The sequence below is a fragment of the Phocoena phocoena genome, chromosome 2 (genome assembly GCF_963924675.1).
Source record: "Phocoena phocoena chromosome 2, mPhoPho1.1, whole genome shotgun sequence".
NCBI lineage: Eukaryota > Metazoa > Chordata > Mammalia > Artiodactyla > Phocoenidae > Phocoena > Phocoena phocoena.
The window spans coordinates 27,666,185-27,688,531 of NC_089220.1; the positions used below are offsets into that span (position 1 = coordinate 27,666,185).

Genomic DNA, 22,347 nt, shown 5'->3' on the forward strand with positions numbered 1-22,347 from the left:
TGGATGGTAGGAGCAGCCTACACGGTGGGAGCTGTTTCCAGACTCTCCCCCAGGCATGCCCATTCCGCATTTGGTCTCCTCCCAAAGGCAGGGGTTTTGTTTGGAAAATCTGAGCAAACCTCTACTTGACTGTTTTGGAGCAGAGTGAAGGTAGAAGGGGCACAGCCAGGAGTGGGGGGCCCGGGAGAACGATGCCTTCTATTTCCTGTTTCAAAGTAATTTCGGGAGTTTTCTTTTTATTCCCCTGTCTTTTGGCATACGGCTACCTCCACAGAGCTGAACTCCCAAAGCTGAAACTTTCCACATGTCCAATCCTCAGTGAGAGAGAGAGTGCCAGGGGAGTGTGGAGAAGCCAGAGTTCAGGTGGAGCCCAAATTTTGAATGGCTAAAGGCTGGCATTGGCGAGCGGGCACAGGGAGGTTGGAAGCAGCATCACCTTCGGGCTCTGAGGATGCCAGCCCCTCACGGGGAGGGGCTGGGTGTGTCCTCGATGGCTAAACACTGACCTCATGGTATCATGCTTGATAACCTCTCACCAATCATCAATCACCGAAGACTCATTAAAGCCATCTACCCCATCCTGTGTTGATTTCTCAAGTATAAGGCATGACCTCTGCCCTTGTGGGAAAATGGGAGGAATGAGACTCCTAGAGCAAAGCACGAAGACTGCCCAGCCCGTCATGGTTGGGAATTTTCTCTCTTAAAATTCCCACAGCACTGCATGAAATTGCGTCTCCGGGGTGCCTCGGCATTTCCGTCCTTGCTTTATGCAATAGCCCCTGCCATGGGGCGATTCTGTGATGGCTGATCCCCTTTCTGATACTTCAGTTTTGAAATCTGTGCTCATTTGACTCAGGAATATTTTGCTTCAGTTTCCTTTAAATGAAAGGCACATGACCGCTATCGCCCCCCTCCTTCCCAAAGGGTTCCAAACTTTTGGATTTCACGCACCAGTAAATATCCCCAAACATCTTAGGTACCAGAGTACAATAGCCAGGTTTTCCTTTTGCTAAGTGAGGATATTAGAAAAACAAACTACCATTTGCCATCACCTTTAATTTTAAAAGAACATTTGAACACCAAAAAAGTAATACAATAATACTCTCAAAATAAAAGACACTTTTTAAGTGGGAAAAAATAGCATCACAAAAACACAGAAAACTGTTTTTATTTTTCTTGTTTCACGGCAGACCAGTAAACACTGTCCTAAGAATGGCGCCTTTCATAGATAGGCACTTGGAGCCACCATTTGGGGCCATTTGCGGGGTGGCTTTCGGGGGAGTGGAGAGAGAGGAGAGGAGTTTATGCTCCAATCCCATAATGCAGATGCTTGGCTCAGAACAAAACGCTTGAACACTGTAGTAAGGAAATCACTTCCTGCTGAGACTTATGGAGACAACTCAGAGGAAGATACAAATGAAGTTGGTGAGAGCTGGCTCTGAAAACCCAGCACTTGGAGGACCTTTCTTAGCAGATCTGGCCTCTGTGCAGTATCATAAACGATTGGTCCAGAAAGGTTATCTTCCCAAACGGGTTTATTTCTGCCAACAAGTCTGGCTGGTTTGAAAGCCTTTTAGAACTTTTATCAACCACAATATTACATGCATATTTTTAGATGCATATTTTGCATGCAATATTACATGCATATTTTACATGCCAATTTTATAGTTTCCCCCCAAACACCCACTTTCTGTGAGCTGTTCATCATACCAACCAAAGTCTGCCAACCCTTGTCCTCATTGAGGACCTAAGTGCCTGGGGGCAAGGGGCTTCCATGATTCTGAGAACCCTCCCGCCTGGCAGAGCTTCCTCCACCCAGGGACCAGCCTTGTTGTCTTTGTACCCCCCGACACCCAGTCTGACCGAGAGAGGATGCTCACTAAATGTTTGCGGATGTATTGGCGAATAAGGGCAGAACCAGAAGTAAGCGAGTCTCAGGAAGACATGGGCTCGGCTTGCAAGATTTGGGGCCTTGGGTTTCTAGACAGAGAAAGATCTTACTGTTGAAGTCAAGGATGGGCCATCCTTGGGGCCCAGGAGGGGAAGGACAGAAGCTAAATTAGTTTTGAAGGCTGTCTTAAGGGCAGGGACCACCCACGCAGAGGTAGAAGAGACACGGAGACTGGGAGGGGCTGTGTGACCTTCCCTTCACCCACGCCAGGCTTTGCTGGCAGAGGCATGTGGATCTGAGGGGCTAGGAGTGATGTAGCATCTGTGGTCCACACGGGAAACCACTCAGGCCCTCCCTTTCTACTCCCTCCCTAAAATAAACCAGGGCTGACACCTGTCCTGGGCAAACCTGCTTCCCCAGTGTTCGCTGGCCCTGGTTTGGCTACAGGGCTGGCCCCAGCAGACCGTGTCTCTGGTGGTGGTGGTGACAGTGGCCTGGCGTGTGGTCAGGTGGGGGCTGACTCTGCTTGGGCAGGTGGAGTGGCAGCCAGGTGATAGGCCAAAATCCTGCCAAGGTGGCAGTTTGTGTTTGGGGAAGTGCTCAGGTTTACAATTCTCTTACACAGTCTGCTTACCTGGAGGCCTGGGGCTGCCAGGAAGGGATGCCCAAGCACTGAGGAAAATGCTCTAGCCTCAGGATCTAGCTCATGGTTGGAATCCTGCAGCGAGACCTATGATTTCCCCACCCTCCCCTGAGTAGACAGGCTGCCCTTGTTTGACACGATGCCCAATCTACTCATCCTTGCTGTCTCTGGTCAACATCACCACCTCCAGGAAGCCTTTCCTGATTTTCCCTTTCTTGCCTCAGCCTGGGTTAGAGGCTCTGACCGACACTTATCACATGACCTATGTCCTGGCTTCCATGTGAAACAGGACACTCTTTGAGAGAGGGATCCTCTTTACCACAAGTCTAACACCTAGTGAGTGCTCGGTTAATGTTCACTGAATGAATGCAGGAGCTGGTAAACATCCTCCCTCAATCTAAGATTGACTGTATGGGCTTTGGAGAGAGATGGGTTTGAGGGTCTGTGGTCTCCACCACCAGAGCCAACCTGGGACGTGCAGCTTCCCAGGCCAAGGGTGCATTCGGTGGCTGACTTGAAGCCAACAGATCCCTTTTGTTTCATCATCACCTCCAGGCCAAGGTTTAGAGATGGTTCAGCCCTGCTGGGAGGCGGTGGGGTGGAAAGAGCTTGGGCTTTTCCATCAAACAGACCTGGACTGGATCCTCGATCCACCATTGCCTAGCTGGGTGACCTCAGGCACATCTTTTAACCTCTCCGAGCTTCAGAGATTCTCATTTGTAAAATGAGGATCATAATCACACTTGCTGTATAGGGTTGTTTTAAGCTTAAATGAGACAGTGTGTGCAGAGCCCAGTTCCTCGCATGTTGTAGCGCTGAACAGATAGTAGCTGCCGTAATAAAAATAATATTGATTGTGTCATTGTTCGGCATAGGCTAGGAGTTAAGGAGGCAAAGAGGTGTGAGGAGCAGCCGCTGCGCTTGAGGGCGCTGACCATATTATTTAGGGAGTTGAGACACATACATAGCAAACCCATCACGCTGATGGTGGCCTATAGGGCCTGAGTGCTGTGCAAGGTGAACACTCGTCCTAGCTGTTCGGAGGAGGGAGCAGTTGCTGGAGGCAGGTCATCAGCGATGGGGAGGGGGCCTGGAGGGAACAGTAGCACTTAGGTAAGTGGAGAGGAAAGGGAAACAGCTCTGGGGAGGGGAAGCAGCACACACAAAGGCAGAGAGAAGAGGAAGCCACGCCAGCAGGCCAGGTCCCCAGATGGACAGACAACAAAAAGGGAGCACTTCAGTATATGTACAACCCAATGTTGGGTGCTCTGCCGGGGGTGCTGGTGTGACGGGTCACCCAGTCTTTGATGGGTTGTCCGACGCTGACAGGCGACCCTCACCCTCTCCCTATCTCTCCAGCCGTGTGCCAGCCGCCCTGCCAGAACAGGGGCTCCTGCAGCCGGCCCCAGCTCTGCGTGTGCCGCTCCGGCTTCCGCGGAGCCCGCTGTGAAGAGGTCATTCCTGAGGAGGAATTCGACCCCCAGAACTCCAGGCTGGCACCCCGACGCTCAGCCCAGGGGTCTCCCAACCATCGCAGGAGCAGTGCGGCCAGAGAAAGCACCACGGCCAGAGCGCGGCCGCCAGCACCACAGCCGCCGCTGGCCAGGTGAGTCCCCTCCTCAGCGGGGCCTCCGGTCTGGGGGCGCAGCCTCTCTGGAGGGGCTTCTTCCTTCGGCCCGTTTGGTGAAGACCCTGGTGGAGAAGGCCGGAGAGTCCTCCTTTCCCTTCTGCTCCACCAGAGGGTCGGCGAGCAGGGCAGCAGGTACGGGGGTGGCACAGGCTCTGGCAGGGTGCCCAGGGGAGGTGGGAGGGGAAATCTTTACTCTCCAGGCCCCAGGGAGAGAGCTGAAGAGGGCACATCCCTGGGACCAGGCTCTCTTGTTTCGAATCCTGGTGTTGCCACTTCCTAGGTGGGCGACCTTGGGCAAGTTACTTATCTCTCTGATTCTTCATCAGTAAGTTGGGGAAAATGATGACAATCCTAGTCATGGTATTGTAAGGGTTAAGTTAGTGACTATGAGGAAAAGGCTTAGAACAGTGCCTGGCACACAGTAAACTCTATAAATGTTTGTCTCCGCCTCCCACTTCTCTGCCTGTGGTCCCTGTGATGCAGGAAGGGCTCCTCTACCAGAAGAAGCCCCTTCAGTTCAGTCACCACCAGTGCTAACCTGTCTCCTCGGAGGGGCAGCTGGAGCACGTAGGGGAAGCGAGAAGATTAAAAAGTGGGAAGGGGTGTGTTCATGGGCAGGATTCCCTGGGCTGCTTGCCAGCCGACCTGGCTAGACATTTCCTAGCTCAGCTCAGGAAATCTGAACTTTGTAAACTGGTCCATTTCTGGGGGCTGTGTTTTCCTTGTGGTTTTTCAGGTTACTTTTTCCATTCGCTTCCTACTTAGGAACTTCTTTCTGAAATGTTTGAACTTTTTGTCAAAAAAAGTTTGTCTTGCTGAACTCAGCGAAAAAAGGATTTGCCCTCCCAGAGGAAGCTGGGAGAATCAGGGAGAATCAGGGAGAAGAGGCTGACCTCGAGGCCAGGTCCCCAGCGGGGAAAGCTCGGGAGAGAAAGGAAAGGAGCTCAAGGTTGTCCAGCAACTCTGAAGGGGGAGGGGCAATGGGGGCTGGGCCAGACCAGGGTCTCAGTAAGGGCGTTTCCGGGGCCCTGGCCACCCAAACAAGCAGGTGGTTTCCGAGAGCAGCCAGGAGAAGAAACAACAGAAGGATGAACTTGGGTCAAGGCCTAGGGAGCCCCAAAGTTAAAACCAGAAGAGCCAAACTCTTTCACCAAGGCCTTAGTATGCTGGGGCAGAGATGGGGGGCAGAGCTAAGGGCCAGATGGACAATGCAGGGGGCAGGGTGAACTGCCTGGGATTGGCTGTGACCAGTTGGGCAGGGCCTGAGCCTTGTTCCCATTGGTCCCGGCTCTGGGTCCAAGGTGGGTGGGCCTGGTGTGAAGGCACTTGGAGGAGCCCCAGAGGTGGCAGCTCCAGGGCCAGCCCCGGGGCAGGATGGGAGCAGAGTCCTTCCAGCCTGGCTTTCCCCCTGCAAGCTCTTTTTTGGCTTGTGGGATTCATTCATTTTATAATACATTTATCCCCTGTGTGCGTGCACAAGTGAGTGTTGGGGGTGGTTGCTTGGCAGGTCATTCTGTTCCTTGTACCCTTGAGTCAGAAGGCTTTTGACATCCCCTGCCCCATCTTCCCAGCCTATCCCGCTTCTATTTTTCAAGGCCCAGTCCCACTTCCTCCAAAAAGCACCTACTCCCTCATATCCACCAGGCTCTGACCCCCTGCAGCGCACACGTGGCACACACATCGCTGTGAGTCTGCACCCTGAGTCTGCAATCAGACGGTGTGGCCTGCGCCCTGGAAGGCAGCGCCTGCGTCTCACACTGGATTTCCCCACAGTGCCTCCTGCAGTCCCAGCTTGCAGGAAGTGCTCAATCTGCATTGCTTTCTGTTGCTCGCTCCCAACCCAAGACTTACCTAACCAAGGGCCCATTTGGCCCCGAACCCTCACCCTGCCCTGGAACCAAGGGCACCACCCGCAGTGGTGTTCAGAGTGTGGGAGGATGGGAGGCTCCATGCTTCCCCAGTGTCACGCTTTTCACTCTGCCTCGGGACAGTCTGTGCATTTGCTCACTGGACCAGGAGCTCCGTGAGAGCAGGGACTACTGTGCCCTCCTCTTTCATGAACACATCCCTGGCACCTAATACCACACCTGGTACCCTGTAGGTGCTCAGTCAACACAAGCTGAATGAAGAAATGGACGAGGCTCGATGCTGGGCGGGGAGGAGGCTGGGAGGGAAGGAGGACCAGCTCTGTGAGGCTTCGGTCCCCCCACGAAGGTGTGCGAGAGGCAGGGGAGGGTGAAGACCTGGGCTGAGGTCTCCGGCCCACAGCAGGGCTGTCCTTTTTGAGTTTCACAGGCTCCCTGGCCAGGGGCTACTGTAATGTTTTTAATGAGCTGCAGCCTCCAGGCCAGCCCAGTCTCTCTCTCTCTCTCTCTCCATGTCTCTCTCTCTCTCTCTCTCTGCCTTGGCGTGTCAATGCCATGAAATCTGGGAAAGTCCGAGCGGCCCACTGTTGGCCCAGCTGTGTTTTGCTTTGGGAGGCCAAATCCCACTTGCCTGGTGGTGTCAGACATTTCCTGTGAACTTGGCCAGCTTTCCCAAGCAGCCGCTGGACTCTCTCCTGATGGCAACTTGGACAAGCCCTTGGTGTCCAGATAAGGGAGTGACATAAATGCAGGGGGCATTCTTGGTGGGGGGTGGGGGACGCTGCAAAACATCCAGGGAGGAGAGACACTGCCGGGACTGGTGATGGCCAGAGGCCACCTTCAGGAGAGCACTAGACAGAGGCCAAGAGACTTGTGTCTCAGAAGGAAGACGAGAGGGAGGGGTCAGGCGAGTCTCGGGCAGCAGGCAGCACGCCCTGCAGAGAGCCAGACATGGATTGATGTTGTCCAGCTGCAGCCTGGACTGGCCGCGGGGGGCCTGCAGACTCCCTCCGAGCCCGGGGCTCAGGCTTCTTCCCCAGGCTGGGCAGAGAGCCTACCCCACCTGTGGAGCAAGACCTAGGCAGCTGGGAAGGGCCTTGAGAGATTGGGGGAGGAGGTGGTTACAACAGTCGAGGACCAGCAGGCCTTGGAAAACAGCGCTTCACACCGTGCTTCTCAGACTGAAACAGGCACATGTGAATCACCTGGGAACAGGTTGACATGCAGCTTCTGATGCGCAGGTCTGGGCTGAGCATCTCTAACGTGGTCTCCGGTTACGCTGATGCTACTGGCCCACGGACCACCCCTGGAGGAGTGAGGTTCTGAGCCTGGGCTTTGGATTCAGGGAATCCTGGAGTCCAATTCTGGACTTACCAGCTGTGTGACATCAGGCAAAATAGCCTAACAGCTCTGAGTCGATAGTCTCCACCTGGTAGGATTGCAGAGAGGGTGAAATGAGACCATTTGAGTAGAACACCTAGTAGGGTGCCTGATATGGGTTAGTGCTCAGTACATGCTAGCCATCAGCAGGCTGGTTCTCTTTGCCATGAGGACTTGTGTGGCAAAAAGCAGACAGAAAACTGGGGTGCGTGTGTGTGTGTGTGTGTGTGTGTGTGTGTGTGCGTGCAGACCTGCTCTGGGGAGAAGTTAGAGCCCAGGCCCAGTCTCAGGGATGGTGTGATCCAGCAGTAGCACCAATAGTGGCTTTTGGCTGGCTTGGGTATTCCACCAAGGCCGTCTCACCAGCCCTATGGGGGAGGGGGGGAGGGAGGTGTCACAACAATTCGCCGAATGGGAGGGACCTCCACTGAGTTTACTCCTTAGTCTGACCGGAGGACCTAGAGGTGGAGCCCTGGGGACATCCTCGGCAGGCTTGATCGGCGCTTGGACAGCAAGGGACCTGGAGGACAGTGTTGAGGTGGACAAGCGGGGCTGGCAGGGAGATGCTGGGAAGCTGTGGGCCCCGTGATCGTGGCTCTTAGCGGGCTGTTCCCTGAGAAGGCAGCTGGGGTCAGCCTTCCTTTTACTGTCCCCGTCGGTCTCTCCCTCTTCTTCTCGATCTCCTCCTCCCTGCACACCCCACAAATTTAGCTGCTTAAAACAATGCACATGTATTATCCCACAGTTCTGTAGGTCAAACATCTGACACGGGGCTCACCAGGCTAAAGTCAAGATATCAGCAGGGCTGAGTTCCCGGAGGCTCTAGGGAGAATCTGTTTTCTTGATCATTCAGGTTGTTTGTTGGCAGAATTCACTTCCTTGCAGTTGTAGGACTGAGGGCCTCACTTCCTTGCTGGCTGTCACTTGAGGGCCATCACATCTAGAAGCCACCCACATTCCTTGGCTTGTGGCCACCTTCCTCTGTTCAAAGCCAGCAACAGAGGGTGATCTCTTCATGTTTTAACTCTGCCCTCTGTCTCCCTCTTCAGCGGAATCTCTCACTGACTCTTCTGCCTCCTTCCACTTTTAAGGGCCCCCTGATAACCCAGGACACTCTCCCCTATTTTAAGTTAAGCTAATTAGCAACTGTAATTCCACCTGCAGCCTTGATTTCCTTTTGCCATTTATATACATATTCAAAGGCATAATACCAGGGAACAAAGATCACGGGGGTCACCCACACACTGCAGCCCACGCCATTTGGGACCCTCCATCTGCAGTGTAATAGCTCCTCTTATCAAGGGCTCGCCACAAGGACGGCCCTACATGAATGATCTGGCCCCCCAAACCTTTCTGACATCTCCAGCATCAGCTCTCACCACTCGCTCCCCTCATTCGCTCTGCTTCTGCCACACTGGCCAACTGGTTTTTCCTCAGATATGCTAGAGATGCTCCCGCCTCAGGGCCTTTGTACTTGCTGTCCCCCCTCCCTGGAGTCCTGTGTTCCTTTCCTAGGGCTGCCATAGTGAATGACCACAAACAGGACGGCTTAAAACAACAGAAATGTATTCTCTCACAGTTCAGGAGGGCAGAGCCCAAAATTAAAGTGTTGGTAGGATTGCTCCTTTGGGAAACTCCGAGGGAGAATCTGTCCTATGCCTCTGCCCTAGCATTTGATGGCTCCCTGCAATCCTTGGTGTCCCTTGGCTTGTAGCTGCATCACCGTAATCTCTGCCTCTGTCGTCACATATTGTGTGTGTGTGTGTGTGTGTGTGTGTATGTGTTTGTGTGTATGTATGTGTTTGTGTGTATGTGTGTGTGTGTGTGTGTGTGTATGTGTGTGTCGGGGGGTATTCTTTTTATAAGGACACCAGTCATTGGATTTAGGGTCCACCGTAATCCAGTATAATCTCCTCTAACCCTAACTAGTTACATCTGCAAAGACCCTATGTCCAAATAAGTTCATATTCATAGGTTGGCAGTTAGGACTTCAAGAAATCTTTTGGGGGGTCGGGGACCCAATTCAACCGACATTAAACCCTCTTCCCAGATACACACATGGCTTGGTTCCTTCCCCCTTCCAGGTCTTCTCTCCTCAGTGGGAACCCCACCTACGTTCACCTGATTTTACACCGCACACCCGCAAACACTCCCTACTCCTATCCAGCTATTTTGCTCCACAGCGCTAACGTCTTGTGTATTTTACTTATGGATTTATTTCTTACCTCAGTAAAACGTCAGGCCCAGGAGGACAGGGCTGTTATCTGTTTTCTTTGCCAGTGTATCTCCAGCACCTCGAACACGACGGGCCCAGAGTAGAGTGGAGTCAACTCTGCTGAGGGCAGCTTGGCTGTCTCCCCACGGCCTCTCCTTTACTCTCATAAGCCCTGCAGTGGGTTCCCAATGTCCCCATTCTGCTGACAAGGCTCCGAGGTGGGGGTGGCCGGCCTCTCGGGGGGGCCTTTGTCAGTGGGGAGAGGGAAGAAGGGCAGGGGCACTAGTGCAGCTCCTGCCGCAGGCCTGGCCTCGGGGGTGGGCACCGGGCCACTGGGTACGGGTGGGTGGCATAGGACTCGCCTCCCCAGCAGGACCCGGCATTGTTCAGTCCCACGTCGTCGCCACTCGGGCCCTCGTGGGCTTCCCAGTGTGTGACCTTTAACCTGCTGTGGCGGAGGGTAAGCCCGCAGGTTTCCTGCGGGAGCGCGGCCTCCCCTCACCCCCAGGCCTTTCCAGGCCTCCTGCAGGGGGTGCGGGGACTCTGCCCCAAGGGGTGGTCTCTGCCAGTCTGCACTGGGACCCGCCGCAGGGGGGACCCAGGCATCCTTCCTGACAGAAGGGCAAGGCATTTGCCCAGGAGATTGATGACCTAGAATCAAATGAGGTACCTGGGGAGAGGGCAGCAGGTGCAAGGAGGCGACCCCGGCGTGTGTGCCGGGGAAGCGCTGGGCTTTGGAGTCAGGTAGTATTTAAACCCTAGTGTCCTCACAAACTAGTCGTGCAAGTCGCTTCGTCTCACTGAAACTCAGGTTCTCTGAAGTGGGAAAACGGATGCTCATCTCAGAGGGTGTTTTCGAGGATTCGCTGAAATAACGCACATAGAGAGGTCAGTAGGGTGTCCGGAAAACGTGAAACGTCTTACCATGCCTGCGTACTCCCCCATGCCCATGGCAAATCAGTGAGATGCCCCGCTTGCCAGAAGGAGTTTTCTTCTCCAACCCACAACCTGGGCTTATAGATGGGGAAACTGAGGCAGGACGGAGGTTGGCAGCTAGATGGTGGGCCTGCCCTGGGAACCCAGGAGATCCTGACTCTGGGACAGTCTGAAGGCTTGCCGGGGTCCTCTGAGCCTTGCTCCAGCTGCGGCCGCCTCCCTCCCACTCCCTTCCTCTGCTCTGGGCTCCAGCATGCTGCCACACGACTTTGCTCACGCCTCTGGGCCACATAATCCCCTGTAGGTCCTCCCTCCTCCTTATTCCACTCCCTCGGACCCAAGGCTATTCTCTGATACACCTGGGACCTGATGAGAGACCAACTCATGCTAGGAAATCTTGGAAAAGTCCCTTGTCCTCCCTGGGCCTCAGTTTCTATATTTGTAAATCAGAAGCAACAAGTGGATCTTCTCTGAGGTCGAGAGTTAATGGTCTCAGTCTCTGGCCTCCAGCCTGGCCATTTTCCATCCCCGATGGTGAAATGTGCTTACTCCCCCTTTACCCGCTTCCAAGGTCGTTACAAGGACACGTGATGCCTTTCACCAGGGCAGACCTTAGCTCTCCCTGACGGTAAGCCTCAAGTCCTCCTCGGCAAGGCTGCAGTGGGGTTAATCAGCCTACATCTTTCATCCTGCATCACCCGCTTCCTCAGGGCCACCAAGTGGTGCCTCTGTGCTGGGTTGACTCAACCCTACAATCCTGACTGAGTCAAGCTTTCAGGACCTCCGGGGGTTGAACGCCTTCCTTCATTTTCTTTTCTTTCTTTTTTTAATCTTCTATTTTTCTGATTTGTTTTTATAACTCTGAGCCCCAAGCTTGCCCCCTGGGGTTTTTCTGGAATTCCCCAACCCTCAGGATTTTCACTATACTATTTTGAAAAGATTTAGAATCAGAATATCCAATTTGGTTTCCAAGCTAGGCCACTAACTAACCTCATGACCTTGAGCAAGCCACCTAACTTCACTAAGCCTTAATGTCTCTATTTGTAGAAAGGGAAGGATCATTCTTTCCTCTCTGGGAGGTTTCACCCACTAAAACAATGTGGGTGAAAGACTGCTTTGTGAACTGTAATGGGCCTCGCAAATGCTGGTTACTCCTGTTATTTTGCAGTCCTGACAGTGGGCTGGGATACTTACTTATGCCTTCTGTACATGCCTGGCTCAGTTTCAGGAGCAGCTCCTCACTGAGGCCCTCCCTGACCACCTTTGTAAGGTTTTAACCTTAGAATTAGCCTAAGCCACTGGACACAACACTAGGGGATGTGCTTCACGTCATAGTCTCTGGGACCGGTACAGCGCAGTTGTGCAGTGCACAACCCGTGCCACTGTATGTGGTGACCCTGAAACTGGCTCTTTCCCAGGAGGGAGATGTCTCCTATTTTCCTATCGTTTAATATTATAAACCCCTAACCTGAGGATGCCCCCATCTGGTTCACCTTTTAATTTCCACAAACATAACATATAATTTAATTATTATGTTTATTATGTACCGTCTGTTTTTCCCCAAGTACAGTGTGAGCTGTTTTGTTCACTGACATATCCCCAGCTCCTAGAATAGTACTCAATAAATAATGGTAAGCACTCAATAAATAAATAAACAACTATCTACTGATTGAGCATCCCTGTCACCATGTATCCTCTGTTGCTGCCTGGAGCAAAGAAAGTTGGTCTCAGGTCCCTTCCCTTCTGAGCTGACATTCAGCCCATCCCCTGGCATGTTGTTGATCAGGAAGGGGGCTCTCCCAATCCTCCCAACAGGTGGGTACCTGCTTGCCCTGTGCCCCTTGGTCTCAGGGGTCTGGAGCCAGGCAGGCAGAGAGCAATGCTTCTCTCCTAAGGGTGACTGGAGCACAGCCAGAGCAGGGCTTAGCAAACCCTTAGGAGTTCCAGGAGTCTGTCAGGGGCTGCAACAGCTGTAAAGGGGTCTCCTCCCAGTTTCTTCTATCTCTTGGGCCTTAGAAGAGTCCCATGCCTGCTCTTCCCTGGGGCTGCGGGTTTGGAAGAGGGAGGGCTCAAAGGGGAGTAGTCAGAGGGAGATGCTCACTCATGGGCCTCCAGCCAGAACAAATGGAAAGGCTTTTGTCTTCCCAAATCTGAAATCACGGACGCCCTGCTGCTGCTTTCTGAAGACAGTAGAAGAGAACGGTGTCTCAGCTGAGAGCTTCCTTCACCACCCTGTCCCCCTCCCTGCTGTTTGCAGAGGGTTCTGGAAACACTGCCACTTTAAGGTTTGTGTAATGTTCCTTGGCACTTACCCCCTGCCAGCCCCACCCATCCCTGCCCAGCAGAGACTGCTTGGAGTAGCGGGGTGGGTCTGAAGCATTCCATTTCCACCGAGGAGGAGAGGGAGGCAGGCTGTGTGTGCTGGACCTTTCAGTCCCTGGACACACACCAGGAGATGTCTGTCCCATTCATAGTCTCTATGACAGGTACTCCAAGATTTGTGCAGTGCACAGCCTGTGCAGCTGTATGTGGTGACCCTGGACCTGGCTTCTTCCCAAGAGGGAAATGTCTCCCATCTCCCCCACAAAGCATGTTGCTTCAAGGCAGTCCTCTCCAGCTGGGTTTGGCTGCTGAGGCCCCTCCTAGGTTTCTCCGAAAGGGAGGTGGACCTCTGGACTTTGTAGAGTATTAACATGCACCTCTGAATACCCGAGGCCCACGGAGCTCAGGGCCACAGCTGGCCTTAGGGTACTTGAGTGTAAAAACAAAAGGACACAGGCTCTGGACGGACGCGGTCTTGCAATGCTTTCGCTTTCGCTCTAGGCCGAGAGAGCCCAGCCCGACAGAGGCCGTGAGGAGGGAGGGGTCGGTGTGCCTCGTCTCCAAGCAGCGGAGCCTGCAAATCCTCTTCCTTCCGCCATGCTTGGCCCAGGGCAGACACTTCTGGGTCGATGAAGAGGCCAAGCTCAGGCCTCTTTATGCTCAAGGGAGAAAGGGGCCCATGGCCTTCTAACACCTCTCCGCTCCCCATGCAGTGAAGTGGGCAGATTCCAGGGAAATGGTGTCTGCTTCCTGCATACTTCTCTTCTCTTCCTGCCTCTCGTATTGAAGCTTGAAAGTGGACATCTGGCCTGAGGTGGCCCCGAAATCTCTGATGGAGACTGCCTGACTCCCTTTTCTAGGACAATCCCAGAGCTGAGGGTTATCAGGACCCTCCCTAGGTTGGCTTCCAGAGAGGGCCTTCCTCCCAGCCCAGGCCTGGCCCCAGCCCTCTACAGATCTCTGAGATGAGAGCTGTTCACCTCCTGTTTGCCCAGAGCCGGCAGCCAAGTGATGCAGAAGCCAGGAGCAGCTTTGTCTTCTAATTCTCCTTTCTCATCATCACCACCAACAGGATTTATTGGCGCCTCTGCTCTGTCCCAGACCTCGTGTAGGTGCTCTGCCCTCCTGGTTCTCCCCACACCAAAGTCACCAGTCAGTTACATGAGGCAAGTGGATGTTGCACAAATGCCTCTGGCCAGTTGCGTTGAGTCCAACGAGGGGAGGACAGATGGAGTGGGATGTGGGACGTTCCTGCCGCTGGGAGGGGGCAAGCTCCCAGGTGCGGAGGGCAGAGAGACTCCCCATTCTCCCCACAGCCCTGATCTTAGCCTCCCCCGGTGGTTATGGTGAGGAATGTTTGGGTTACGAAGGGTGGGATGAAGGTTGTGGTCGAGGTGACTTTCTAGTTCACAATAGGGTGGTGGTGCGGTTAGACTGGAGCGTAACTTTAGTGTGGTACTAGAACGAAGGTTCAACCTTAGGACTGTGGTTAGGGCGGGGCTCGCATTACGCTGGAGTAGAATTTAGGACTGTGGGTTTTCTGAGTGTGGTATAGTTGTTATTTTAACCTACCATTGACGAAGCTTTATTGAGTCAGCCGGCCCTACTGTGCAAAGCACCTTACAGGCACCACCTCACTTGATACTGGGGACCATACGGCATAGTGGTCATGAGTCAGACCTCGGCTTCATCTGATTCTGTTGCTCCCCAGCCGCTTGATGTTGTGTGAATCTCTTCACTTCCATGAGTCAAAGTGGATGAAGTGCTGAGTCACGTAGCTAAGGGCTCAATACTTGATAGCTGAGACTCTTTCTTTTCTGTATCAGTCAGGGTTCCAGCAGGAAACAGACGGCACACTCAGTGAGGACAATTTGATAAAGGGTCTATTTGCAAAGGTGTGGACAGGGTCAAAGGAAATAACAAGGGAAGCAGAGTATAGGGAAGCCCTTAGCCCTGCAGGTCTAAGAGACAAGGGGTCAGCGGTTACTGGAACCCAGAGTAGCTCCAGCCACAGGAGAGGACCACAACAGGGCTGTGACCTCCGGCAGAGGAATAGAGCCACCACTACCCACAGTGGCCCGTCAGGAGGGAACTGGAGGATCAATACCTCCACTCCGTCTGCTGCCCTCTGCCCTCTTGCTGGGGTCCCATGTGGGCTGAACAGGACTGGAAGACAGAGGGTGAAGGAGCCTCCTAGGTCCCAGAATGGGACAGAGAAAGGTCCACAGAGACAAGTGGAAGATCTCTAGCACCTTAACCGTTCCTCACAAGGATCCTATGAGGACGATTCTCCACCAGGAGGAAACTGACAGGAAGGGCCATTCTAGCCCAGCTCCACTCAGGACTCTGGAACCCGTGCTTGTAGCCATTTGGCTAAGTGGCCCCGAGAGCAGGTGAGCTCAGGCCAGTGCAGAGCAGCAAGCTTGGCGTGGGAGCTGCCGAGGACTGGGTCAGGCAACGCATCTTGTGTCTTTTCAGGAAACTCCAGAAAGCTGGCGAGAGCCTGGAGGAGTTGTTGGGGCATTAAAACGTTAATGTATACAGTTTCCAGCATCCGACAAAAAAAAGTAGTAACGATGAACATTTTGAGCTTGTGGCTGTACTGACCTAAGTCCTCTAGGATTTTTGTTTGAAAGGAAAGGTTAGGGAGAGATGAAGCCACAAGGTAACAGAAAGACAGTCAATGCTCTTTTTCAGATGCCCCAGGGGGATGCCCATCCCATCTGGTTGCTTTGTACGGAACTGTGGCTGCTCAGTGAATGTAGCCCTCTGGGGTGGGGGCTGTGTGTGTGTGGAGAGAGAGAGAGAGAGAGAGAGAGAGAGAGAGAGAGAGAGTGAGTGGAAAGCTGTGCAGAGAGAACATGCCTCAAAAATCATAATCATAATGGAGATTTTTCAGGCCCTGTGAATTCTCCTTTTGAGCTCAAGGTTTTCAAATATATATCAGGTTTCACCCCTTGTCTGGGATGCAGAGGATGTTTCTGATTTATGGGTCCAGTAGTTTTTCCAGTTATGCAATCTGTAAATCTGCCCTCAGTTAATTAATTTGCCACTGTAAGCTTCCCAGGTGAAAATCACGTTACCAAAGTAAAGTGCTATTATGATAATATTAATAAAAAAGGGACTGTGAAATGTATACTTGTTTCCACTTGTGGAATTAACTGAATCAGTGTCTCAGCATTCCTCCTCCAATCACTGGCAGGCACACATGTGCACAAACACACCCCACCTCTGGAGAGGGGCTAAGGAGGAAGATTTAAGCCTTGCTGTGTAATTTCCCAGAAAAGGATTAGAAAGGGAAAATGGGTGAAATGCAAAGTTATCTGATGACCGAGGTTGTAAGATTGGCGGCTTAGGACCCAGAGGGGTGTGTCTGCGCGTCTATTTGTCTGTCTGTCTGCAGATGACATAGTGAAGATTGCTAAATGATTTCCAATAACAAGATATGAAAACACATAGTTCCTTTGTTAGCCACATAGCTGTGGTTTTGTGTCCGTGATTCAATGTGGAAGTGAGTAGCTGCGACAGGCATTTTGTGGGGGATTTTTTCCTTCTTTTTTCTCCTAAAAAAATATTTGTGAAAGGTCTAAAATTCAAGGAAATCCACTGCTTTTTGAAAAGAAAAAAAAATCCCCATTCCTTGCAAAATGAAGATCGCAAATCAAAACCTCTGGAGATACCATATTTCTGCTTCCAGCCAGTCGCCCACGCTCGGTTTCCTCCCGGAGCCTGGGCTCCTCACTGCTACCTAACGTGTCCACCCAAGGGTGCACCCAGCCAGCGGGGGTGGAGGGTGGGGAGGGGTTGCATCAGAGGCCTCTGGAGGGAATCTGGTACTCCAAGGGGCGGGGATATCCTCTTGAGACCCCAGCCAAGCCACACCCTTGAGGAACAAACTGATTCCACATTTCTTTCTTTTTTTTGGAGGTTCTTGGGTCAAGGTCAGAGCCCCTACAGCAGGCAATAGTGTGTGAGGGAGCAACTGTGGCATAATTGATGTCTTATTGTTAGATACGTCTGGGTTTGAATCTCAGCTCTGCCACTTAATAGTTATGCTGCCCAGAGCAAGTGATTTAACCTCACGAGCCTCAGTTTTCTCATCTGTAAGATGGGGATGCCTGCCACTAATAGAATTGTCGGGAGGATTTACTAACATACGTAAATGCATATACACACCTTTTAGGTGTCCTATGAATGGCACCAACTCTTATTTGTCCCTAGACTCTGGGATTACCTGAGCGCTTTGTTTATAGCGACAGCGGTAACTGGAAACTCTGAGAGTTTCCCTAGACCACTTGAAGGTGTTTCTGGCTCTGGTGAGGTTTCCTATCTTAGCCAAGGGTGAGCAGCATGTTGGGGAATGTCATCCACCAGAGGTACAGAGCTCAGACCTTGAGACCCCATCCCAGCACCTCCCTGCCTGGTGGTGATAGTGGGCAAGTAAACAGCTTCTCTGTGCCCCAGTTTTCTCTTCTGTAAAATGGGGAATGATAGTTTTTATAGCATAGGTTTGCACTAATCAAGTAAAGCGTAAAAAAATCACACTCTCAAGCGTAAAGAGCCTAGTAAAAATTTTAAAATGAAGTGCGTGTAGCAGGTATATGGCACATAATTGGTTGGTAGGTTTGGGATGAGCGAAGGCTTCTCAGATTGGGCCCCCAGGTCTTTTAGAAATCTCCTTTTGTTTATGGTCCTGGGGAAGAGTTCCAGGCCCTGGAAGAGCAGGCTGGCTGAAGGCTGCCAAGACTTTGACCAGCCCCTGAGAAGTATATCCTTGACCCAGGCTCCAGCTGCCTTTGTCTACAGTGGGCCTGTCCGGGTGGGGTAAATTCATCTGAAGTCACAGGCCTGTGTTTGCTGTCCTATAAGGCAGGCCAGCTAAGCTGTGTGTGTGTGTGTGTGTGTGTGTGTGTGTGTCTGTGTCTGTGTCTGTGTGTGTGTGTGTGCATGGACGTGTGTGCCCGCCAGGGGTTGGGGGAACATACATGGAAGGAAGATGGGTCCCAAAGACCACAGGCTGGGAACTCGGGGTTCAAGAAGTGGGCGTCTCATGGCCCATTTGGTGGTGGTGAGACGTACCAAGTTCTTCATGGCTTTGGGAAGTGGTCCAAACTCAATCCCCCCAGCCTAAAGTTCTCTCCTCTGATCTGTAGCACTTTCCAGGTGCCCATACGCCCTGACTCGTGTTTTCTTTCCCTTCACCTCTTCACCTCTCCAACCACTTCCCTTTTTCACTTGCTTCTCTGTAACTCATGCAGCAGCAGCTTGCGGTGAGAGGGAGGGTGCAGTGCTGGGAGGAGTGTGATAGACCTGGTTTGAATCCTGGGTTTTGCCATTCATGGGACACGTGAGCTAGGGCCAGAGACTTACTGTCTCTTCACCGCAAGTGCTTCACAGGTGCTGTGGGGATAGTGAGAGCCGCCTTGCAGGGCACTGGGGACCTTTCTAAAGCGATGTTTGTTCTGTGCCTGAGTTTCCGTAAACAGAGCAGTTACTTGAACCAGTGGGTGTGTGTGGAGTACTGTGGCTCCACAGACTTCACTGCCTCACCTCTGCCTCACCCTGGGGACCACAGATGCCCTGAGAAAACGTCTGGGGGGCAGGGATGGGGGAGGAGAGCACTCTTGGCCAGGCAGCTGGGCGGTCAGCGTGGGTGGGAGCTCCAGGGAGGAGTTGTCCATGATCGCCTTCCTCAGAGACCATTTTTAACCTTGTTTTCCTTCCTGGTAAAAACACCTTCCTTCAAGGCTTCCCTTTTATACGTGAGACCCAAAGGATAAGGCTCTAAAGCTCAGACCCAAAGCATAGCTCTCAAGCCACGACCTAGTGTAGAGGTTTAGAGCACAGGCTCGGGAGCGAGGTGCAGATGCAGGCCTCCTGTGTCGGATTCCCAGCTCTGTTAGTCGTTGGCTCTGTGACCTTAGGCAAGTTACCTAGCAACTCTGCGTCACCTGTAAAATGGGGATAATCATAATACCTACTTCCTCATATAATGATGACTGAATTAGTTTATATACATAAAGTGCTTAGAGCAGTACCTGGCAAATAAATGTAGCTATTTGCCGTTATTTATTGTCATCCTTGGCCCTTCCTTTTTTCCCTTTAACCAGATACACCTGCTTACCCCCTGAACACCATCACCAGCACATTCTTGGATTTGTCCCTTTGCACTCGTGGTTCTCTCGGCCTTGGGTGGACCCTGTCCTCCCCATGCCTTCCTCCAGCTAACATCACACAACTTCTAGAAAGTCTTCCCCAGGCATCCAGACCCAGGGCTACACCTGCGTAGGGAGGCCTGGAGCATCTTGGCCAGGCTGCTCACCTGACTACCTGCTGCTTTTTCACTCTTGGATTGTAGGAAACACTCATGTGCAGGGTCTTCTCCCAGGACCACTGTGCATTGGGGGGGGGGAGGTGTGGGGGGGGGCGGGTTGCACCCTACACAAAGGTCAGGAGATGAATGGGGCTACACTCTAGCCTACGTTCCGCTTGCCCAGCCCTGGCACCATGCTACATCAGCCTGAAGGAAGCAGGGCAGCCTCTGTAAACTGGCTGCCCAGGGCCCCTTTTCTAATCCACACAAAGGAACCAGGTGTGCCAGCCCTCCCCTGCCTCCTGCTTCCCTGCCTGGATTGTAAGCCCTCGGGGGGCCAGATGCTTTTCCCTCAGTGCCCATGTGGGACCACGCACCATCTGAGGTGCTCACAAGTAGACCTTGGCAGTGGTTAGATGATGAATTCATGACCTCCAGGTTCCCCACAAGCTGACACGTCTTCCTGGGGGAACTTGGAGCCAAAGGCTTTAGACTGCTCATTGGCCCTGGATGGCTGTGGAGTGGGACCTGGCCTGGGCTGGGGAGATGGCTCCAGTGAGGCCAGAGTGCTGGGAGCCACAGAGTTCAATGTTCAATGTGATGACTATCTGGGGGGTGGCAGCTGTCTGCCCAGCGCTGTGATGACTCCATGAAGGATATAAAGAAGGTAAGGGGCTTCCCCAGTGGCGCAGTGGTTGAGAGTCCGCCTGCCGATGCACAGGACACGGGTTCGTGCCCCGGTCCGGGAAGATCCCACATGCCGCGGAGTGGCTGGGCCTGTGAGCCATGGCCGCTGAGCCTGCGCGTCCGGAGCCTGTGCTCCGCAACGCGAGAGGCCACAGCAGTGAGAGGCCCGTGTACCGCAAAAAAAAAAAAAAAAAAAGAGGGTAAGATCCAGTCCCCTCCTTTCCCCTATCGGGGTCTGTATCCCTGGCGGTGCTGCAGCCCTTTGGGTAGTCTTGCTGGGCCCAGAAGGAGGCAGAGGAGCTCCTGGAGGGACCCTTCCTTTATCTCCTTCCTGGCTGGAGGGAGAGGGTGATGGCTCGGCAGTTTGACACTTGGACAAAATGAAACTTACGTAGAAAATGAGGGGCATTTCCTGGGGCCCTGGGCAGCCCTTCAGGGCACCTCCTCCTCCCCTCTCTGCCCCCTGAGGTGCCCTAGGTGTGATCCCAGGGCCTGGGCAGCCCACTCCAGCTTCCTGCCCAGCACCCTGGCCCATCCAGGAGAGAAAAAAGGCAATGCAGAATCTCAAGGAGCAAGGGCTGTGCGGCCCGTGAGGCAGGCCGCTCAGTGGCAAAGCGTTCGCAGCTGACCAAGGCATGAGGGGTCTGGAGGGTGGAGGGGCTTGATGAGGCTCAGAGGGGTCTCTGGACACCTGGGACACTGAGGCAGCACCTACGTAATGCTGCTCTAGAAGTGGGAGCCAGGCCTCAGGCCCGGACTCGGTGTCCCACAGACAATGCCCCAGACGTGCACAGCTCCACCAGCCTCCGCCTCTTATCTGCCTGCAAGGAAGCAGGGTGCTGTGTTCTCTCCCCAGCTACTGGGCAGAGCAGGGTGCAGTTCTGAGCAGGCGAGGCTCCCTGGGTTCTGCCCCCTCCCCACCCTCAGCCTGGCAGGGGCATCCCCTGGGGTCTGTGAGCCTGAGCTCCGGACCTCTCAGACCTGGCTGTGGCCACGGAAAAAAGCTAAAGGTGCAGACCTCAGAGCAGGGGGATATGACTCACAGGTGGCCGGGGGTGGGGGGACCTCAGGCAGACCGGTGAGGCCGAAGGGGTCGGGCAAGTGGGCACAGCAGGACCGGCAGCAGGAGAGGTCTTGAGACATGTAGGGGAGGCCAGCTCTCAGCCCTTCCGGGAGGGCAGCAGGGTATGAGGGTCCCAGTGTTGGGGATGCCGCAACTGTGTGCCAGGCAGTGGGAAGGGGCTGGGTCCCCCAGGACTGCCCCACTGAGCATGCCACCCTACTTGTCTCTCAGATGTCACGGGCCCAGAGCCCCGCCCTGAGCAGGAATGGCTGCTGCTTCCTTTCTGGCACGGGGTGGGGGGGTGGGGGGTTAGAGACGAGGACCCAGGTCCTCGATCCCAAGGACAAGGTGCTCAGGCCTCTCCAGGGGCCACCATGTCGCCAGGCAACCCTGGCTTTTTAGACATCCTTCCTCAGGCCATGCTGAACCCTGCTCCCCTGTGACCTGGTCCTGGGTCCATGTCTTCTGGAAATCCAGTCTCTTTCCTGCCACATCCTCAGGACAGCAAGGTTTAAAAGGGTGCTGATTCCCCTAGGCCAGGACAGTCAGGGAACCCAAGTGCCTGGGGACAAAGAATGCAGTGAGGGTAGCCAGGGAAACTTTTAACCACATAGCCAAGATAGACTTTCTGGGTTCAAATCCAGACTCCTCCATTTTCTATGCTGTGCTGTCCAATGCAGTAGCCATCAGCCACAAAGGGACTATTTAAATTTAATTTAATGTAAAACTCAGTCACACCAGCTGCATTTTCAAGTGCTTCAAAGCCACAATGGCTAATAGCTAGCATATTGGATGACTCAGACTATAGAGCATTTCCATCACCACAGGAAGTTCTACTGGACAGTGCAATTCTAGATGAATGACCTTGGACAAGTCCTTAATCTCTCTGTGCCTCAGTTTCATTTTCTGAAAAACTGGGGTTAATAACAGTACCTAGCCCCTTAAGGTGGCTGTGAAGATTAGATAATATATGCAAACAGAACAATGAATACACAGCACATAGTGCTCAATAAATGTTCACTATTACTGTCTAGGACAAGAGGGGCAGAGTTCAAGTCTTCCCCTCCTTACAGTGACACCTGGGAACCCACCAACCTGGCACCTCTGATACCCAGAGGCTGGGGAGTGATGGCTGCTGTCTTAGCCCAGCCTGGGCCACACCTGCTCAGGCCCCCAAACTATGCATCACCTAGAATCAGCAGGCTCCTCGCTTTGTGCCAAGGCCATGGTGTCCCCTCCTCTTCGCCCACCAAGGCTGGGTGCCCCCTTGTCCCCTGCCGGGGCAGGGCAGGTTTGCAGCGGGGGCTGGAGCGTGATGTCTGGAAACACTACCTTGGGTCCCTGGGGATTAGGCACAAGGGCCACCTGACTGTGGCCTGGGCTTGAGGCCTGGACAGCGAGG

The 22,347-nt window shown here is 53.3% G+C and overlaps 1 protein-coding gene across 1 annotated transcript in view; it reads left to right on the forward strand.

The window, feature by feature from the left end:
• LTBP2 (latent transforming growth factor beta binding protein 2) overlaps positions 1-22,347 on the forward strand; it is a 96,006-nt gene that overhangs the window by 15,644 nt on the left and 58,015 nt on the right. Inside the window, exons 3-4 of the mRNA XM_065871400.1 lie at positions 3,894-4,140; positions 13,164-13,181. Coding sequence (XP_065727472.1) covers positions 3,894-4,140; positions 13,164-13,181 — 265 coding nt within the window. The remainder of the gene's footprint in view (positions 1-3,893; positions 4,141-13,163; positions 13,182-22,347) is intronic.